The 22,604-nt window shown below is 38.9% G+C and overlaps 1 protein-coding gene across 4 annotated transcripts in view; it reads right to left on the minus strand.

The window, feature by feature from the left end:
• The window catches only part of CMSS1 (cms1 ribosomal small subunit homolog (yeast)), a 230,312-nt gene that overhangs the window by 1,534 nt on the left and 206,174 nt on the right, over window positions 1–22,604 (minus strand). For all 4 annotated transcript variants that reach the window (XM_021399911.1, XM_021399925.1, XM_021399904.1 and 1 more), the window contains exons 2-9: window positions 17,686–17,783; window positions 13,088–13,159; window positions 10,324–10,453; window positions 7,186–7,245; window positions 6,366–6,468; window positions 4,898–4,958; window positions 4,036–4,123; window positions 2,406–2,494 (exon numbers count right to left, since the gene is read on the minus strand). In XM_021399911.1, the coding sequence (XP_021255586.1) occupies window positions 2,406–2,494; window positions 4,036–4,123; window positions 4,898–4,958; window positions 6,366–6,468; window positions 7,186–7,245; window positions 10,324–10,453; window positions 13,088–13,159; window positions 17,686–17,783 (701 nt within the window). The remainder of the gene's footprint in view (window positions 1–2,405; window positions 2,495–4,035; window positions 4,124–4,897; window positions 4,959–6,365; window positions 6,469–7,185; window positions 7,246–10,323; window positions 10,454–13,087; window positions 13,160–17,685; window positions 17,784–22,604) is intronic.

Raw genomic sequence — 22,604 nt, forward strand, 5'->3', positions numbered from 1 at the left:
CCTTTAGATTTTAGTGTAATTCAAACTCATAAAAACAGAGCCTGATATACTCATTCATTCCACCTCTGGTTTCTTTGTGAGGTTACTTCCTTCCCTCCACTGCTTACGATGAATGCAATGAGGGACAGAAAAATGGAAAAAAAAATCCAACACCACTAATGAATGAAATGTAAAGGCAATTGAAAGAGCACAGCTCATCCATTCTGTGAATATGATGGGATACAGGGCTGTCAAGTGGAAGGATTCATGTATTTCTACATACGTATTTCAGACTATACCACTGTGTACATTATTCTCCACTGAATATGAGATGAGCACAGGAACAGCAAGTAGTTTGCACCTTTGAAATGAAGCAGTGGATTTTCCCTATGAGTGGCCAAGAACTACGTATTCTTCCACCTATTCTTGTTTTCTGCATATTTTATTACACAGACTAGTATAACTACAAGGAAATTCAGCACTGTAACACCTTCAACATACAAAGAAATTATTGACAAAGTGAGGTTTGCAATGGAATTGTGTCACTATGCCTTATTTCCAAATCTAAGGGCACAATTTTGCCTCCACAACTAATTTAGGATGAAGAAAAATAGTGCATCTAACTGCCAATTCTCATGCTGGTGGCACTAAAATTAATCTCTTCTCTCAGAAAACATATGAATATTATTAGCATGTATTTGACAATTTTTGTAAAGATAAGAGTAAGATTCACTGCTTACTAAGACTGTATTCTGTATTTCAAGTTTGCAAGCTGCTAAACATACCATTGTCTTCTACTGCATTAAGATGTCCTATTTCAAAAACATTATCTGGATATCTTTTATTACTGATATTTCTTAAAAATGACTTTCAGGAATCTACCTGCTGTCTCCAGCAGTAAAAAAAAAAAAAAGCTGTAAGATGCTCCATTTACATCGCCCAACATGTCAAAAATCCGTGTTTTATCAGAGTCAAGCGCAGGTCTGAAGACTTTGCTGTAATCACATTCACTATTCTCTAACCATATATAAAGGATCTACCTTTAGATTAACACCGTATATGAAAGTGTAATATTCTTTCTTTCTTGGTTTTATCTGAAACTAAGCCTGACCACTGACTTAATTTCATTGAAGGTCATTTTCCCTTAACAAAATAGAGCTAACGTCAAAATTTGGACCTGTATTCCTAGGCAGACGTGTCAAAATGCTGTGATACTACCTACAGAGAGCTGGAAAAGATGGTTTAGATTTGCAATACTCCCAGATCAAATGTTAACAATATAATCTTCTTTTTTTCTTCTTCTTTTTTTTTTTTTTCCGATGGATCACCTGTAGTCTACTGTGCGTATATTTATCTGAGCTGACTTGCAAAAATCTGTCCCAGTGCCACCAGCACTTATGCTACTATTTTGGGCTAATATGTCTGTGAATTCAGGTTCTCTGGTCTTTAAAAAACTTACAGGTAAGTGCTAGCACTGTACAAAAGGTTCTCAAGCATTTACCACAAGAGGGAGCTTCCTCACCTCAATAAGGAAAGCTGTTTTTTAACCTGCTTCATTTCTGCAGTGTATTTTTTGCAGGGTGCTTTATCCAAGATTATTAGCAAGTTGCATCTTTGCGTGTGTGTGGCACTATAAAATACAGCACATTCAAAGATATAGGCAGGTGCAGAGAAGGAGTAATGACTGACAATTTCTTTCACTTGGGAAAGAGCTTCCTATCTACTACATGTAAGGAAGTCTGTTCCCCGTCTAGAACACGTGTACCAGTCTGCAAAAAATGTGCAGTGAAATGGGAGCTTTCTATCAAGGACTATTAGAGGAATCCACCTCTTTCTGCTGAATAGATACCACCTGATGGCCCACAGCATATGCTAAGTGTATCTTGTCATAGCAATTAATGTGAAAGTTGGATTACAGAATTAAAAAACATAGGGAGCTATCTTAAAAAGAGTCTACTAATGATGGATGGCTCTACATAGTTTATAACCTACCTCTTTCCAAAAAAGAAAAAAAGAGAGCACTAACTGTAGATCTACTCACACAAAGTTATTTTACTCTCAGAGACCAATGCAGCCGTCCAAGGCTGTACTTAGTTTTTGAGGAAACTTTTTTGCATGAAGTCCTCTTACTGAGAAAATTTCCCAGGAACAGGCAGAACAACTATCTAGCATAAACAGCAGAAATTCACAGCACAGCTGCATTAGTCACAGCTGTGACCTGCAACAACAACAACAAAAGAAACCAGCTTCCTCAAGAAGTAATTCTGAGATCCAAGAGTGGAGACTTGCAAGTAAAACATTGACTTGTTTTTGCATTCCTAGACTGCTAAGTTGGCTTTACAGAAATAAATCCTTACTGACCAAGGCACTCGAATCAAAAGCACTGAATACACAGAATATTATATATACAGGTGCTCCTACAATACCTCAGGGATATCCATCATTCTCCTTAGTTTCTGATCTCTCCAGTTCCAATCCAGAATAATATATTTTGTGGAGTTCAAACATAGGCCATCTAAAAAAGACAATATAACATGTGCTTATCAAAATTATTTTTGTGTTTTACATCTTTTGCTGTCTGTTCCCAAGGAAACTAACCTTTGAACTGTACATTTGTGCTTGGAAAACTAATGCAGTGACACTGCAAACTCCCTTAACCACATAATCCTATGCCTTTTTGGAAGACAAACACAAAAGCAGAACAACTACTGTTGCCAGGCTTGTCAGGAGCTAACATCCTGCCAGCACATAATTCCTCAAGCTTCCTCTTGATGAAACCACAAGAGTTGAATTTCCACGGCTTATGAGGAGCTAGTAAGTTACAAGGACCTCAGCCTGAAAAATCTTATTAATGTGAATTGATGGTGTTTAGGAATTTACAGGACTGAGTGCTATGTGAATGTGAGTAAGGACAGCAGTGCTGCAGAAGGATTCCTTTATTCTCCAAACAAATTCTGGTGAAAGAAGGTGGTCCATTCTGAACCTGCCCTCCAATAGTTCCCCTATTTTTCCCTGGTCTTCTACATGACGTCCACAATTTTTCATATCATTTTTTACTTCTCTCCATTCTTTAGTGACCTGGCACTGCATCACTAAGCTGTCTAAAAAGGATTAGACACCTTGTGTCCCTGCCATAAGCTGATACTACATGTTAATATGCTGATGTGTTGAACAGTAACAATTTAATGTTGGTGAAGGATACAGAAAGCAAAAAAATGTGCTATTCCTGTACCCTTTCGGAAGGAGCTGTAGAGTTCAAATCTACAGGTAGTCCCTAACCAAGAAACCATAGCTGGGGAAACGCAGTGCTTAGAAAGAGGAATGGAAAGAATTGCCTTATCTTGTCATTTTTGTTGGTTTTAATTTGTGTACGTAGTAGCTATTGATTAAGTAAAACTAGAAAGAGAAAAGAATATTTATGTATTTCATTTTATCATACGCAAATCATAACTAAAATCAGCAGGCAGATCTTCTCCACCCCATACAAAAATTTGTGCTGAGCTCAGAGTGACATATGATACAATGACTTCTGCCATTATTTCCTTTTGATTTACTTGCAGTGTTTGGTTTCCTGGAACTTTAAATCTTACACCATGGTTTTGCAATCATTTTCAAGTCAGCATAAATCAGTATTCCTGCCAAAGGAGGAAGTCCCCCACCTTAGCCTGCTCATTACCTGATTTTGTGTGCATGCTGGTTTTGTTTTAATTGGGATCAGTTCTAATTGGGATCACGTCACAGAGCTGCCAAACATACCCTTATGCTAGAACAAGAGACAGGATGGGGGGAATAAGTGGGTACTGATTGTGGGGGAAGGTACAACTTTGCCTCTCTCTTGTAACACTGATTTATTCCAGCTTAAAGTGTTCACAAAATCAACTGTTATAATGTTGACCTCATTCTGACTGACACAGTAGAAGAGGAAAAGTAAAACTCCAGAGCTTAGTACCTAAATCCATGGACTCACACCAACCTAAGCCCTTCAAAAGCAAAGTCTCACTTCCTGTGAGATCAAGTGTAGGATACCTGTTGACAAAATCCTCCTTTTTCTCCTACCTTGCTCCACCAGTGCTTTTATTCTCCCAGGAGTTCCAACTCCAATGTGGAACACACCTTTCTCCAACATATTCATCTGTTCTTTTATCTGATTTGAAGAAAGACAAACCACAGTGAAACCACAATTGTTTCAAATTTCTTCTCAAAGAGCATTCCCAGGCTGGAAATAAATTCAAGATTATGTAGTGTATCTTTCTAGATGACTATCAAGTAACAAATGCTAGTCATCTATCAAGCTGTCAAGCTGATCTATCTGGGGAGAGCATAACAGTCAGCTGGGCATCACACATCTCTAGAACATTTTCGGCTTTGAGTACCTGCAATTGCACCAACTATTTCTGGAAGTGAGAACAGTAGGTTTTCTTCAGTATTTAAACAAATTCTCTGTAAATATTTGGAAAATTGACAAATTTGAGTTAGTTCAAAACTCCCTCAAGATGATGACACTGGAAAGAGTGAAATAAAGTGACATTTGTGTTTGACAGTATTTATATCAAAGGCTAAATTTCCAATTATTACTTCCCATATTCCCACAATTTGTGCTCTCCAGCACGTATGAATACTGGATAACTAGGCAATCTCAGCAGCATATGCAAATGTGGGTGCTTCTACAAATGTGTGAACCTTTGATTTAAGGAGGTAAAGTACATTTGAATGAGCATCTCACTGTAACGTGGAATATCTTTAATGCATAGCAAATGCATGAACATTTATACTCCGAACAGGATTTTGCCAGAATTACTGGAGATGCTATTTGGCCAGATTCCTCAAAGAATCAAAACCTATAGAAAGAAATGCTAAAATGAAAGGCACTATTGTTAAATGTATTAAAAACACGGTATGACACTAGATAGTTTCTTACCTTTATGTGCTTTGCAAACAATTTCAGAACTCTACAGTCACCTTTAAATGCTGTCATTGACCTAGAAATAATTTAAAAAAAAAAAAAAAAGAAGGAAATGCAAGTATCAGGGCTGAGATTAAGACCACACAGGAGGAAAACAAAACTAGCCAGCATTTCTCAACATACTTGAGATGCACAGTTCCCCAGTGACCCATGCTAGTACTCTGAACACTATGCATGTTCTCCCTTTTCTACTTGCAGTGATAAACAACTGGACAAATACAACAGCAGATATCAGTAGGGGGCAATATTGCTTAGATAGCTTCTCAGATACTGTTGAATAGTTACAGCCTGTGCTTTCACAGCCCATGGTTCAAAACTGACTAATCATCAAATTATAATTAAAGAAATGCTCTGTTACTGACATATAGGCATCAATGAACACATGCATGCAGGAAAGGAAAGAGCTGTGTATGGATGAATGTAAAAATCTTCCTGCAGCATAACTTCTGGCAAAACCTAGCCTGCCACATGTTTTCCTTCTCAGATTGTCCAAATTCCAGAGGACCAGAACTCATTTGTCTGAAAACCCGACTTAGTCGTTTGACACTCCATTTGAGTACAAACTAAGAACTCCATGTCATAGTCAAGCAGGAGACTATATATTCAGTACTTATGGACTGTCATTTAGGACACTTTCTCTGCATGCTTTTTGTGGTGAGTTAAATTTTCAAATTTCTCTTGCACAAGGCTAAAGGCTTATATACAAGTAAACAGATAAACCACTTAAGTCTCAGATGGCAATATCTGCATACAGGAGCTAAGCACTACTGGCACATCTGCGATGTCTGTGCTTTTAAGTGTGGCATAAACTACCCAACTCTTGCTTATATGTTATACAGAAAAATAATCTTAGGAAGCAGGGTCAAGATGCAGTTGATAACCATGAAATCTCCAAGGTATACATTAATTCATCAAGTTTTTTGGAATGACACAGAGGAGGAGGGAGAAGAAAAAGAAGATAACACTTTGCCTGAGACAGCTGAGAACATGGACACAGATACGGAGGCTCTCAGGCCAGACATACATTGTCACTTGAGGCCGTGCAATGCTTTGTTTCATCGCTTTTGGTGCTATCAGCATCATGGCCCCACAGTCATGACTTCTGCTGCCGATTAGGATGCTTTATGGGTTTACTTTGTTCCCACGTATAACACGTTGCATGTTCCCAACAATTTGGTTACACTTAAATTTTGTTTTTCAACAGAAATAGTGCTTCCATGCAACTCAACTACTAAGTGTTACTTTAGTCTAAAAACACCGCACTCCCACAGTTTAAAGCAGTAAGGGATATTGCATCAGTTTCAGTCAGTAAATTTGTTGGCTAGCAGAGGACAGTGTCCCAGTTTTGCCTTTATGTCTGTGGTTCCAAGACAAAACCTCTGACTGACAGCCAACCTCAGCATAACGTTTGCTATCAACATACTTCATGAGTTCCAAGGAACGAAGGGCAGAACTGCAGATAACCAGCATCACCACCGACTTCTTCTCCTCATGGTTTTTACGGAATTTTGCCCACTTCGGACAGACTGCAATGAAAAAGCCCACATACACACTCAGAGAAAGTACTACTTATATACGTGCCACGATTTTAAATTACAAGACTACATGATGAATGGTAGCCAGCAACAAGAACACACATGCTGACTCCTTCGAGGTCTGGATCTCTGGCAACACTTTTACATTTAGTCATGGCTGAGAAACTGGAAGATAAAATGCCCAAAATAAATAAGATACAGATACATTATAACGCTGAACAAATTAGATGGCATTAAAAATAAATGTTTGATAAGGTGACAATCCCACTGTCTTCATTTGTCACATGTGGTAACTTGTACCAGGTAAAACCAATGGAAACATTTACCAGACCAAGAGCTCCATACAAATAGGTAAAAGAGAACAAAAATTCTCTTGGTTCATGTCAGTGGCAAGACTATTACTGTAAAATAATGCATACCTACTCACGAAGCCACAATAAACAACTTATGACAATTAATTGCAAGCAGTTTGAAAAAACTCTAAAACATCTAGGTTCAAAATAGGTTAAAAAAACACAACAAAACAAAATAAGAAATACCCCTCTCACAAAACAATCAAGCAATCAAATAAAAAAAACCTTCACAACCCTGGTAATTATTAATGTTTCATAAAAATATTTGAGAGTGCAGATAAAAGCTGTAGTAATATCACAAAAACAATGTTTTTCATACAACTTGCATCTCATCCAGACCAACATTTCAACTTACTTTCCTTCAGGTATGAAGAAAAACTGTGGGTGAGATCATTGGATGGCAAAAAGCAAGAATCTGTAAACATAATGGAGGAAACACTTTTGTTGATGCATTTTTAATGAAAAAAAAGGAGCTTACATGTTTGCAACACTGTCATTAGTTACATTGATGAAATCATGTGAGTGTTAAAATCCATTATCAATAAATTACTTTTTGTGAAGAAAGACTCAAGAACACCTCATGTAACTGAGGCTTTAAATTGACTAAGTCAATGAGGGTAACACCTCACCATCCATTTACAATTCCTCCATTTTATACTACCATGAAACTCTGAATACAGGGCTGCCCAAGGGTGATCACGTGCTTTATAACAAGTTTCCATGTATTTTTACCACAATCAAGCAAAGGTTTTAGCCAAATGTGTAAATGCAAGAACCTACCAATAAATGAGATACTGGTCACTCACCTGTCAATGAGCTGGCTTTACTTTCTGGCTTTGCATATTGTGGCAATTTACTTAGGGATACTAGCCGTAACAGTAACACCTATACTGAATTTTGACATCCATTTTCATTTCCCACTGACTGCCTATATTTTACCTATGTTACTAGGAAGTAAATCTGAAAAGGACGGTGGAAGACGTGCTATTTGCCTTTAAGGTCTGTTATAGAGGCAACAAAGACAATGTCCTAACTAATGTAGTCAAGAAGGTCCTTTTCTCTAGTGCCTACATAGAAAAAGGAGGTTCTTAAAACGTTGATTCAAATTAGATGGCCTGAAAACTTGCCATAGTTGTTAAAGGTCTTTTGCCTAATGGAACAATACTCCCCCTCACAGCACTAACAGCTGTCTTCAGGGACCCACATATTTGCTGCCATTTTGCATGAAGCACTGTGCCTCAGTGTGCCTCCCTCTGGAATGAGATGTTTGCTGATATATTTCAACTACATAGAATCATAGAATTAGCTAGGTTGGAAAAGACCTACAAGATCACCTAGTCCAACCATCCACCTACCACCAATAACCCCACTAAACCATGTCTCTCAACGCTATATCTAAATGTTTCTTGAACACCTCCAGTGACGGTGACTCCACCACCTCCCTGGGCAGCCCATTCCAGCGCCTGACCACTCTTTCAGAAAAGTAGTATTTCCTAATGTCCAGCCTAAATCTCCCCTGGCGCAACTTGAGGCCATAATTAAAGGTTTCCCTACACATGCTGTTTACGTTCACATGGATGGCACCTTGTGCTAATGCTGGCACTGTCAGTCCATGGTTTCTACCAGAACAGACAGTGTGACAAACTTGGCTTGTAGCTGGAGCCTGGGAAAAGTCCTGCTTGTATAGTTTCTTGACAATAGCCACTCTCCATCACTATATCTTTCATTTAATAGGTGTTGTCTTGCCAAAAACTTCTATTTTGCCACAATCCTTTCTACTAAAACCGGAGATTGACATTTATTGGGACTTCAGCTCCAAAGGGGGTTGAATGTGTACAACTGAAGCATCAACAACTGATTTAATTTTTAAATTATGTTTAAAAGATGCTCATGGTGCTGGCGGGGAAAGGCAGAGACTGGTAAAGTACCATAAATATTTAGTGGTAAGAAGAGAACTCTAATCACCCACCATAGTCCTTTTCCCCAGTGGGCAAAATACCTTAGCTGTTGTTTTGCTGTTCTGAATACACTGAGTCTCATTATTGTCTAAACAATTCAGTGGGCGTTCTGTAAAGTGTGTGAGCTTCAGTTACTGACTTTTCACCAACACTCCACCAAAATCAAGTACTCAGAACTTTAAATAAAAGTTTCAGAAAGCGGGAAAAATAAATCCACATAGCTTCAGCATGCAGCAAGAGATCATGCTGACTACAAACCCGACCTTCTGCACTGTGTCAGTTAACAAGAACACACAACTCTAAGTAGTTGCTTATTTGCTCAGCGCTTTGACGTGAATGACTTGACAGCTGTAGAAGTTTAGTGAACTCCTTGGCTTCTGAGCCTCCAACTCCCAGCACAAAAAGAAAGATTAAAAACCCCATCCCAATCCAAGAGCCATGTGGAAATGGATCACTTCACTAACCTAAACACCTCTTTCAATAGGAAAGAAACCAAAGCAATTTATTATTTGCTAAATCTCTACATGCCTAGAAATATTTAACTTAAGCTTTTCAAAGCAATCTATATGGGACTTTTTCAGGTTTTCTTGATTCAATAAAAAAGCTGAACCTGGCCCAAAGAAATAAGGAATGGTCAACTTAGATTCATGGATACTAAAGAGAAGCGCATTTATTCAGAAAGCCAAGCTTAAACATTAAAAGAGAGAAAGCACTGCTGGGCTAGAAAGGTGCTAGTTTAGGGATAGTTCACCTACAGTTCAAGAACTATTAATATATGCAGATTTGTTACCAGACAGTTTGTTCCTCATATGCACTCTCAACAAATAATGGAATGGTGCCTAGAAAATGACAGTGCCTCTTTATCTCTAGAGTAAGAGGCAGAGAACGTTGCCTTAATCTCTAATACAATCTCAAACTGACAGACTTGAGAAGCTACCCCTGCTCTCTCCTGCTTTGCCTTTTCTGTCATTGGCTTTGAACTGAAGACAGAATAAAGGAAACCAAGAGGGTCTTAGTCATGGTTAAAACACGATCATTTTAGACTTGGACCAAAACTATCATCTCTTTTCATGCCACTCCCTGAAAATCCATTGTGTTCAATATTTCATAACCATGCCAGAATCACGTTTTGTTATTTCTTTGTCTACTCCTCTTCCTATTACACATCTAGGTAGATACAGATAATCCCAGAAATTAAATATATTTTCACTGTCTTTCTCAGCCAGCATCATGGAACTTATTAATTAGGAATCACATAATTTCTATTAGAAAAGAGAGCTCCTAAAATTAATACTCTATAATAAAAGGACACATTCTTTACATGTTTTTTCCTTTTTCATATCCAATACATGAAGAAATCCTAATATTTGTTTCAAAGAAATCTCTACTTAGCAGCAAAGTAATAAACAATATAAGCAAATATTTCAATAAAAGATTACAACTTACAAGGCCTGTCCTTTTTTCTACAGAAAAAGAACTCACCAGTGTCATAAAAAAAACAAACCATTGTACGTATTTAATATAGGACAAGTTACCTGAGAGTTTTAATTCCTCTATTTCAATCACTGAACGTTTCGTACCAAAATGTTGACTAAGCAGATTCTGTAGATCCTCAGGGACACCAGGTTTTGGAGGAGATTTTTCCAGAATATCAGAAATTTTCTTCTAAAAAACAAGTAATGGTATGTTATTCCTACCATATCTGCTCTTAGGATAGATAACAACATTGTAAATAAACATTCCTCCACAACTTTATGCAGTGAACTGCATTAACAAAAGTTTGACTAGAAAAAGGTCTTTTAAACAGGACAAGATTCCCATTGTCTCTAGTGGTAATGCAGACTTCAGAATCAAGCTCAGATACTTTGACACAATGGTCTGTGACCCTGGAGACAGAAAGCCTTGTTCACTCACCTAAAATGCTGCTGTAACAAAAACATAACTGAAAGGCACTTTTGTGGGTTTTGCTGTTGTAGCAGTTCAAAAATTGAGAGTTTTCTCATCATTTGTTTTAATTTATTGTTTTTAAAGCATTAATTACAGGAATCAAATGACTCTGTAAGACAGCTTTAAGTTAAACAGGGTAACTATCCATCTCTTTGGGAAGAGAAGATGATTAGCTAGATTCACAATATACATTATCACAGAACCTGTGATAAAAATGAGTTTAAAGCTCACCAAATCACAAGTCAAGCAGAAAGAGTTCAGCAGCTGTTTTGCTCTTCCAAAAACGCCTAGTTTTTCAAACCGAATATTTTTTTTAGCTTGGAGAAGAGATCATAATGATTGAGTTTTATGCCTTAGGAATGTTAGAAAGTAACAGGTTTGAATTTTCACTGAAAAGAAACTGTTATCATATTTTTTTCACATAATTAAATGGATGATGGAGGGAGAACAGCCCAGGATTCCCATTATCTGAATGATCTGCCAGCATTTAAGAATACAACAGATTTTCAAGGATAGAGTCATTCTGGAGAGAACAGTGTGGATCTGAAGCCTTTCTTATTCTCACTGAGAAATAAGTCATTTGAGGAAGGGCAGCTTGAGGTTTCTCAGCTGCACAAGCTAAACTGAGCTTGCTGTCATAAAGACGTGTGGCAGTGTAAGCCTGGAAACGAAGAGCAGAAGGACAGCATAGTTACAACAGAGCAATAAGGTATGTGTCTGTGAGGAAAAGTGATCCTGCAGAGAGACAAAGTGGGCCTGGAACCACTTTTGGCAGCTGCAGTGGGGTGGTGGATAACTGCAGTGCTTATATGTTTCTCTCGGTCTACCTTTGGCATGGCCCAAAGCCCTCTGAAGTCACTGGAAGACTCTCCAGTGGACTTCCAGCTGGTTGGATTCTGTAGTATCTGAATCTGCAGCAGCATTTCTTCCCAAGCTTCACCGCCATTTGACACTGACAAAGAACATTTCTCTGCCTTGCAACAATTGCCTTTCCCAAGCATGGCCACAGGCCACCTACAGAACACAAAGCTTTAGCATGAGGTCCACAAATGAACTCCTTCTTTGTTATTCCTAGGAAACATAAAAGGCAGGGCCCTAAGGAGATATGCTCTTCTCCAGCTCCAGCTTCTTCAGTGATCTGCATTTGGGAATCACTGGTTTAGCAGACAACAACACAGAAGTGTTGGGCTCATTTCATTTGGTAACTCAGTGTAAGCTGTCATTCCTCAGGACCATTATGTCATTCACTGGGCCACTTGATTCCTCCAAGAAAATTATGGGACTCTTGAGAGGAGAAGCCTGATACTAATGAGAAAGCCCGTAAGAGTAAGGACACCTGAACAAACTCTCTTCCTTTGAGGAGAGCTATGGGGAAATGGTCCAAATGCAGGGAGTTTTACTATTTTTCTTCCAATCTGTTCCAGATGCTTAAAAGCAAAGGTGTTTTTTGTGTGGCTTTTTTTTTTTTGTTCTCCCCTCCCCTCCTCCTGTTTGGTGAGAGGATTTTGCTTGGAAGCAATGGATCAATCCAATAAATACTTCCTGATGAACCTGCTAACAGAGTGTGTACATCATTTCAGGGGCCTAACCTCAACAAAACTAAAGGTGTTACCAAATGCTTGTTGTTTTTCTAGGAATGGGGTCTTTTTCCTAGGGCTGGTTCACCACTCTCTGCTGTGGGATGCTTTCATTCAGCAGAAGTGGATCAAGCTCCATGGCCACTTCTGCCAGAGCTGCTTTTAAAGCTAAATTTAACTCTACCCATTAACTCTACCCAGGCCTATCTAGGCCTGACATAACATTAAAAAAGCCACCTTTGCCTTGTGAGGGAGCCAAGGGCTTATATGGGCCGTCCCAAAAAACAGTTAACTTGCCTAGTGCCATATTATTTCCATCTAGACAGCAGACTGTGTTTGTTGTTGAGGATGCAGCATGGCCAGAGGGTCAGTCCAGAGTATTTATTTATAAACTTATGCCACAAGAAGAAGGAACAAGGGCAGTTCTTGGTGCAAAGGATGCTGGAGCCTGTTCACACAGCTGAAACACGGCGGATTCTACAGAAACTGAATTGCCATCTTTCTTCGATACTTTCATTTTCCTGGTGTGCCACACCTGCAAGCTGGGTGTAAATAACGCACAGCCCTCGAGAGGAGCGTGGGCACAACGCTGCAGTTCAGCTAATGAACGGATAATTTGAGTGAAGCCATAAGAGTGGGATTTCCTGTTCTTCTCTAAAAAAGGCTGCAACACTATGTAGCTTCACACAGTAACAAGGTTGACCCAATTTGGAATCTTAACAACAGCAGGCACACCCACTGCCTAGTCCCCAGGTACACACCAGGGCATTCATACCTTCTTCCGCTTCTTTGCTTTTAGAGTACTCTCTGGTGCTTCTTCAGGCTGACTTAGAAAACACTCCGTAGGCTGCAAAACACATATTAAAAGTAAGTGAAAAAGAAAGATTCAGTATTAGACATCTGATCACCTGGGAAAAAAACATTACCACAGGGTGGAAGAGAAAATACAGGAAATACAATGCTAGACAAGGGAAAAAGAAAAAAAAAAACAAACAAACAAAACAAAACCTCCCTACCTGTAGAAAGGGTCAATATCTTACAGTGCCCTATATCTGGAGTAATTTTGGAATTGAGATTTATGTTGTTGTAACCAAGAGAAGAATAAAAGAACAGAACGCTGAAACACACAGGTTGTAGTCACACTTCCAGAAAATGGTAAAAAGCAGGTTTTGATAAATTAAAAGAAAAAGAAGGAAAACAAGAAGAAAACATTTCAACTATATACTCTTAATCTCTATTATTGTACATGATCAATTTTCTAAATTTTGCCAGTAACACTTTAAAACAACCAGCCTAATGCGAGCATCCAGATGGTGCAAGATAACCATGGAATTGCGCGATAATAGATGGAAAATATCAATGCTCTGAATTTCCTCTGACATTTGTAATGCAAAATTTAGGAAAACATGTTTCAGATTTGTTCTGCTCCTTTCTTTCTTTGCCTCCTCATAGCAGGCAGGGTCAAATATGCATAAGAAAAATACATGTTGCATTTCAGAATGATCTTCATCCAACACATGTTGCAATTATTAACCCACTTCTGTGCTTCAGCAAGCAGGCTGAAGTGATCTGCTTGTAAGAGTCCCTGTTCATATAAGCCAAGGTTCGGACTTGTCTGAAAGACAAACCAGAGGGAGTAAGGCACGGGTTTATAAGCATAGCAATTCTCTTTTTTTTTCTGAGGGATGTTCAGTTCCTGGAAACACAAATGAGTCTGCATACAAAAGCTTTAAAACTTAATAGGTGACTCGGCAAAGCGCAAGGGGAAAATGAACTTCAAGAAAGAAATCCCTGATACTAGTATATATTCATCTGGAAAAATCTGCTCCTGTGAGAAACAGTGGAGAAGTCTCATCACAAGGAACATTAAAAACTCAGGGTCCAGCCATGCTCCCTCAGGTGTGTGTGGAGGAAGAGAATGAACAGGAAAGAGTCTGGCTGAAAGCCAGAGAAGCTGCTCGCTCCTTCATTCCCATGTTAGGGCACCTTCAGCAGGGCCAGAGAAAAATTAACAGAGGCTCAGAACAGCTGAGCCCCTCTGAGTGCTTCCTGTTCTGCTATCACAGCAGAAGGGCCCTTCATGACCACTCATCCTACGCGAGCCTGGCCAGCATGTCTGTGCCTCTCCATACCCACTTTCCTATCTTTCCCACTTCCCCTGATAATTCAAATATAGCAAACAGGGAACCATCAGCCTCCTCACAAACAAATGACCTATTGATTGCTCCTGTTTTCCGTGCCATGTGATGCAGGCACTGCACTTGCTAAAGCAGTAGTTATGCATAAAAGCAGCTCTGGAACTGTCTGAGGCTTGAAATGATACTGAGGAACTACTGCAGCAGATGTGGCTGGGGACTAAACAGAGCCAGCAAAGCACTCGACAGCTAGGGCTGGAATATAACACAGCCTGGATCAAATGAGAACTTGTGACAGGGACCATACCTTGCCGTAATGAGTAAAGATTTGTCCCCGTGGTTTTGTCAAGAATAATCAGATATTATTTTTCTAGAAATCAAAGAACTGACAGCAAGCACAAACTCACTTCATCTAGGAAAAGCGTTCCAGGGTTAATGCAAGTTTTGTGTTTTATTTATATATTTTTTTAAAAAGCTCTGTCCTGTCTCAGATTCAAGTGCTTATAAGAAGAACACCCACCATACATTTTTTCGTTCCTAGCCCTGCTGTTTGCATTCCCAGACATTAAGACTGAAACAGAGCTACCTTCTGCCTTCAGTTCCTGATGCACCCTTACATATTCCAGCTGTCCACAGACGCTTGAAGACCACTTGCCAGGTGTTATTATCATAAATTTCACGTTTGACATTAGATTTTATGCAGAGAACAAGCCTTTGGACTGATTTAGTCATGAGTTACAACCAAGAAACCAAAAAGCTAAAAAACGGCCAACCTGAATCTCTTTCTTCCCACAGAATATGATGGTTCCTTATCCTAGATAACATCATCATTATTCATGACCTTTTCAGTATAAAGAAAAAGCCTCGTTCACTTTGAGCCCATTTCTCCCTTCACATACTGTGTGAATTGTTTTATATAAGTCTCCAAAACACCATGCATGCTCCCAACCAGTATATGCATAAGGAAAGAATAAAAGTAACAGAGCTGAAAAATCATCTCTAAGAGAAACAAAATTTTCTCACTGGAAACCCTTTATTCAAATGCTTAAAAGCATCATCGAATGCCATGGCTTTTTCTCTGAAGGCATTGTATAGCCCTCTCCTTCAGCTGCAACTGAAGCACACAGCAGGCTTGCAGGGAAAGCCTTGCTTCCTCAGAAGATTATGTTAGGACTCAAAAATCCCTTCTTTACAGCAGCATACATAGGTATTTAGGCATGGCATGATGTTAGCGAGTCCTATTCAGACATTAAAAATAATGCTGTAAGAGAAAAATAAACTTCATGGTGGTAAATGGCTGTAAATCTACATGTCTTTGATGATCTGTAGTCTAAAATATTTAGGATCTGATCTAACTGAACTTCTGACCCTTAACCAAATATTAGTTGCCTACATACTCATGCAATAGTTGTTTGCATGGCACCCTTAGGAAAAAGTCATTTACATGTTTTTCCTATGCAAGACACAAAGCAGACAACCTGCTGATTTTTGACATGGCTCCCCTGCGCTCTGTGTTTTTATGCTATTTTTATATGGAAGTTCTTAAAATGCAGAAAACAGGAAATTTATGCTGAGACTGTTGATTTATGAACTAAAATGTCATGAATTCCTTGTTTGTTAATCATAGACAGAACATAAAATATTTCCTGTATTATATTTCTAACACAACTTTTTTCTTTACACATTGCCAAGTTACTGGAAATTCAAATGTAAAGTGAAAACATTCTTGTGTGTGTGAAAGTTTACATTCTAGGTCAGCCATGTACTCTGACTTTTGGAGTGCGTGACAAAGTAAACACATCAATGCTCCATTCAGATTGGAGACAAATTATTCATCTCATTGCAACTCTGTGGACAGTCTGCAGACTGGAAACATAAATGTTCATAATTCTGCTTGGTTGTCTCCTGACTGGCTTTAACATGCCAAGACCACTGCAGAATAGCTTCCAGCCTGTGAATAAGGCAGAAATGAGCGAGTAGAATAGACTGTAACATGCACTATAACTACAAAACTACTAGCTTTCTTTAGAGAGAAAGCTGTCTTTAGAGAAAGCTAGCAGGCTCAGCTTTGCAAGAGTTTTGCTCTAAAAGATATGCAACATCACACGCAACTGAGTTCCCACAAACCATTGCCTCCAGGAGTTTCATTGTTAAATATCAACTTAGCATGTTCCAAAATACAGACTGATGTTCTTTATATTACTGAAAGAGATGTGGCAGGTGGCCTACTGCAGCTGAGCAGTCCAAGTCCTCCTCAGCAGGGTAATCTGTGTCAGACATCCTTTCTAATGTTCTCACAGAATGGGAAAAGCAACTCCTTGAAAAAAAAATCTTTTTAACTTTGTTCTAAATGCATAAGTGAATGTAGTGGTGATAAAAAACAGCTCCATAGGCATCCTCACTGAGTTGAATTCCTTGCATTTGATGCTCAGGTAGGGCATGTACAAAGGCAATACAGCTTTCTCCTGGTACTTAGTTTTCTCTTTCCTAATCAAAATGTGGAACCAGTTGAGACATTTGACTCACTTCACCTTTGGTCTCCTTGGAAAGACACCAAGAGCATGGTAAGTACTACTGTATTGCTTACACTTCTCTGTTACTAAAAAAAGAACATCTTTACAAAGGATTTTCACCTGGGCTCTTGGCTAGGCATCACACAGTGAATTTACTACTGGCATAGGGTCTAAATTAATAGCCATACTCTCAAGGAGAGATAGCCTCCAATGTCATTTTAGCAACTTGACAGCCATTCTCCTGAATGATATAAAGAAGGCAGAAGAAAGTAACTTTCAAACAAGAGACTCCTTGAAATCAGCTGAGGTCTAGATGATTCTTTCCTGCTAAAGTGATGCTGACTGCCAAAGACCTTGCTGCCATTTCCTGGGTACATTCTATGTAATGCTAAACAACATTAAAGACACAGCTTTCAGGACTTTCTGTGCGCAGGGAAAGGGAAAAGATGAGGGAGAAGGACATGGTAGCACCTCTCAGGCATTTATCACTAGACAGTCACTTTGTTGGAGACAAGCGTGGCATCAAACAAGAGCTATTATCAAAACGCACTGGAGACCACTTCCAAATACTGCAAAAATAATTAAAAATGTATATAAAACTCCTATTACATGAATAGATAAGACAAAAAGTGAAGAAAACCATCCCTTTATAGTGAGGCAATGGGGATTACATTTCACTAGGCAACATCATCTCTATGCTCTACACAACTGCTAAACTTACATACCTGCTTCCTTTTCTTTGTCACAGCAGGTTTGGAATCTGCATCTTGATGTGTTGCTGTCTCATCACTTGGTTTCTCAATTGCTTCATCATCTGAAGCATCTGAGGAGGAAAAAACCCAGAGCTTTCATTTCTGTTTTTCACTCATCTGTTTTTGCATTCAAAAACAGGAGTAAGATCTTCAACTGCAATCTTGTCAAAATCATATAACCTCAAGATGAGCAATAAGTGCAGCTGTAATGGAAATTTTTATCATTTTAGAAAACTAGTATTTGAAATGTATTTTAGGAGAAGTCCCAGTTTTTGCTTCCTCTTCACAACGCTTGATCTTGCAGGAGATATTTCTGTCTCTTTCTGGCATGCAGCACAGTCAGTGCCATCTGCAGCATCACAGGAAGAAATGTCTAATCTATCCATAAACCATGTGAATTAAGTTAAGCAGTGAACACCAAAAGAAGATGTCTCTGGTGAGCTCCAACACCTCAAACTGCATGACACCTCTCTGTGTTATTTCTGAACAAGTTAATTATGATCTTGGATCCAGAGCACTGTACACATAATATATAGTTACAGACCTATCACAACAAATTGCAACAAACAAACAAGCAACAGTTCTGCTACCAAAGGCAAATGGCTCCATGGACCATAGAGTCACTGTAAAGAATACATAATTCCTGTAAAATTTGCTGATACTCCTTTTGGAATAAGTCATCTCCTACAAAGACAAGTCTTGCAGATGGAGGAAGAATAAAACACCTCTCACCAGTACGCACACACGCAAATAACACAGAAAATACCCCGAGCTCCATCTGGAAGTCCAGAATGCCTCACTGACACTGCCCTTACAAGGAAAAATTATAAGATTTGCATAATCTTCTACTGAATAAAAATATACATGAACATTTTCTGTAAGCACATTGCCATAGCTTCTAAAATCCACAGTGGTAACAAACTCTGTACATAATTCTGCCTGGAAAATACTGTCTCACAACTTCCATTCCTTAACACACTTTGAAAAGCTTGAGTCACAGTCAGCATCCTAAAATGGAGTTATGACAGCTTTTAAGAGTTTTTTTTTAAAAGTTTGAGAATTTAAAGCTAGCAATCAAAGAAAAATCAGTGAATATTTTAGCAGGTTGAATGTCATTTGTCATGAGATCTCATTTGATACAGACTAGATTCTTGGCGAACTGCAATAGGTTTAGAAAGAGAGTAGCATCAGAGAAAAAAAATGTGAACAGACTATGACCACAGAAGTACAAGATCCCATGTGAGGCAAGCTGCTGGTGGGAGAGGAACAGCAGGGAAGTCCCTCATGTCAGCCCCTGCCACAAATTAGCTGTAACATCAAGGTGTCCCTTAAGTAGCTGCTAAGTCCTGTCCTATGAGAAAATGAACAGAGTCAGATTGACTCATTTAGTGAGCTGCCATTTAGATCACCAGCAAGAAGAATGACTACCTCTATCCAGTAGTACCACTGCCACTTTTGCTGCAATATGGCTGTTACTGTTCCAAGAGTGTCCATCAGAAATCAGCTGAAGGAATACGATTATCTGGGAAAGTTTATTAGCCACTAGAAGTCAAAAGAAGAAAGTATTCCAAAGCCCACTTCTATTTTTTCTTTTTCTTGCTTTTTTTTTTTTTAATTCAATTTTATCAATGGTGATGTGGATTTAGTTTAATATAAATTATTATACATTTCTTATTAATGCCCCATAAATGTATCTAGTCCTGTACACAGGGCAGCAAGTGAGCATGTGAAGATATAAACTTGAAGACTTAGGAGACAAATTTCATTCTTATGGTAGAGCTCAAACATCTGTGGCTTTTACTTTCTCTCCCCACAAGGAGCCTGATGTTTCTCTACCACACATCTCTCTGCACCACAACAGCTCCTTCCCCACTGTCATCCCTCTCCAAAGTCACTGAGCACTTACATCTTTTGTGACTTTGAAGTCTCAAGTATGATATTTTGTCAGAAGAAGCTCAAAAATTGTATCATCCTTCATACCCTTGAAAGCTTAAGATGAGTCTTGGTCTCTTAGTGTTACCACTCTGCTTGATCAAGGGCTTGTTTCCTTCTATAGCACGCTTTCCCCAGCAAATTTCTTTTCAGCTGTATTTTGGTAGAACAGTTTCTGAGTGTGAGAGCCCATTGGAGACTTTCATTTATAATACCTCTGTCTCTTCTGACATGACTTGAGAGATGCCTGAGAGATGCCACCTTTTACACATACCAGCTCCGCAGCCCTGAAGTCCTGGCTGCACTACATCCAAGCAGGCTGTATATAGGCAATAAACATGAAGAACACCCAGGAGATCAGAACTAGTCCCCCTCTTTGTCCTTGCTCATCCCCACTTGGGCCTCAAACACCATTTTAAATATATCCATGCATGCCTTATTGAACTGAATTGCTGAGCAAGCTATTTCTTAACCTATTCACTTCACACTGGAAATAAATGAGAGTAGCATTAAATAATTCATGGAAAAATGTCTGGGATCTTTAGGCATTCCTTTTTAAAACCCACTTGGCATGTTCTGAAAGGCAAACAGGGGCAGCCCAAGTTTTAAATAACCTCTTCTCTTTCTCATAACTAAAAGATACACTGCCGGTAATAGCAATCTAAAACTGGACAAATGGTTTCCATGCTATGAAATAGCCTGACAAACAATGTACCACCTGTTCACTGCCCATCTGAGTTACGGGCTGCACTTTGTGATGCAATGTCCTCCTTCACTTTCAGCTAGAAACAAAAGAAGAGGAAACCAACGTCCAGCCCCAAACTCAATAAACATCTGCAAAAGCAGTTCCAGTTTGTGCATCCTTCTGCAGTACCTGAATATTTTACTTCCTACAACAGTAGGATTTTTTGTCTGTTTCATTGGCAGTCACTCACGTCCCAGTTGAGGTGGTAGCTAGCTTCAAGCTGTGATACTTTGTGACACTGCGTCAGCTCCTGTATGACAGGAGGGTTTATTCTAGACAAGCAAGTCCCACAGGCCAGACCCTGCCACCCTTGCTCACATTAAGCAGTGCATCTCCCTATACAGATAGTTACCTTGAAGTTAGTGAGGTTATCCACGAAATAAATCATAACTCTATGTAAACAAAAGTAGAGGTATCCAGCTCACAGATTTCAAGCACACCCACATCAGCAGCACTGCTTGCCCAGGCATCAAGCTTTGAGTTGTCAAGCTACCCAGGAGATTCTTCTATGCCCAAAAAGAAGAGAGGACAAATCCTTCCTTAATAATCAGTTGATGCAAAGGCAGAACCTAATTGATTAATACAATATTGACTTTCATCTCTCTCATGCAAATGAGTGGGCAGGCACTCCTGTAACACACTGCTGAAAGGGCAATGCCACTCAGCACAGCAATCCCTTGCATCTGCTTTCCTGTGATGGGCAGACATTATGGAACCACAAGGTCATCAAAGTCTAAATGATTGTGTAATGCTCTCGATATAGATAAACACAAATTCCAAAGCTCTTCACCTTTTTCTCTCTTTAGCTATCCATCAGCACTATGGCACACACCAACAGGCTTCCCAGTCATTAGCTATTTATATATGATTTTACTTTGAACCATGCTGAAATAGAAAAAACATTTACACTTAACACCCCCTGCCATGAATAGACTTCCTCATTTATGATAATGATCACAATATTTAAATTGACTCAGTGCAAGGATTTTTAATTACTTACAAGTTTAATATACGTATCTACACCTCAGGGCATCAATAGGTATACTGAATGTATACATACACATGCAATAACACACAAGCATGTAGACAAATGTATACACATGCACATAAAGAGGCACTCAGATATTTGGATAATAGGTTCCCTTTAAATATCCTCATTAACAACTATCTACACAAAGAATCCATACTTGCTTTGTCCTTTATTCCACTATTTTAAAAGCAGACAAAGCTTTAATGATATAGCCGGTAACAATACATGCGTTGATGTGAATGCAATTTTGTTCACACTAGCTAGCACATACAGTTTGTGTTTGCTGTGGTGTCTTGTCATCGTTGACACTTTCAAATTCCACAATGCCATTCCCCTAGTACAAAGTGATGAATACAGGAGTTGCAGTGACCACAAATATAAATAAGTCATTCTTTTAAGGACTAAGCTTAACTGATTGGAGAAGTGAAATTCTACTAGGAAGAACTCCTCAAAACGCTTCCAAATAAAGGAAAGTTACAAACAAAAAAGGAACAGAAAAGAATCTTTGAATTTGGAAAAGGTGACTTGTGGTTTGAGCCATTCTAGCACCAAAATAAAGATACGGGAAGCTAACAAGAATGGAAGAAGGTATAGCAACTTTTTCACAAGAAGAGAGGATAAACAGAAGGGTTTTTTTGAGGAAAAAAAAGGAGGTATAGCTCTTGCAACTTCTCAATATAGGAACAATGAACATGTAATTAAAAAGAAAAGAAAACTTGGAACAAAAAAATATTACTTTGCTTATGTACCCAAAGACACCTGAGAGAATACTTTCTATTAGTTTGGGATATTTTTTTTTCTTAAACATGGAAGCTTAGTGAGATCAGACATTTCTTTGGCATCCAGAAGACCTCCAGTGAAAGAAGGCACTATAGGAAAAGTTCATTTCTTCCAGTTAAACTTATCTCTACCCTAGAAATCGGATGGGAACTGCAACCGCAAGGGAGACTCCTTCAATTTTTATTTGAAGTATCTGGCACTTTCCACAGACAGAGATGTATTCTGGGCTACAAGAGCCCACAGGTCTGAACTGCTACAGAAATTCCTTCATTCCCCCTTATGCTCCCACCAGTGTTATATATCAACACTAATCCAGAATTGCATATAGGAAAACAAAGCTTGTATGTAATTTATTTTTACAAACTTCATTCCTCCCCCTTTTTCCACTCTTGACTTCCTTCCTCC

The sequence above is a fragment of the Numida meleagris genome, chromosome 1 (genome assembly GCF_002078875.1).
Source record: "Numida meleagris isolate 19003 breed g44 Domestic line chromosome 1, NumMel1.0, whole genome shotgun sequence".
Classification (NCBI taxonomy): domain Eukaryota; kingdom Metazoa; phylum Chordata; class Aves; order Galliformes; family Numididae; genus Numida; species Numida meleagris.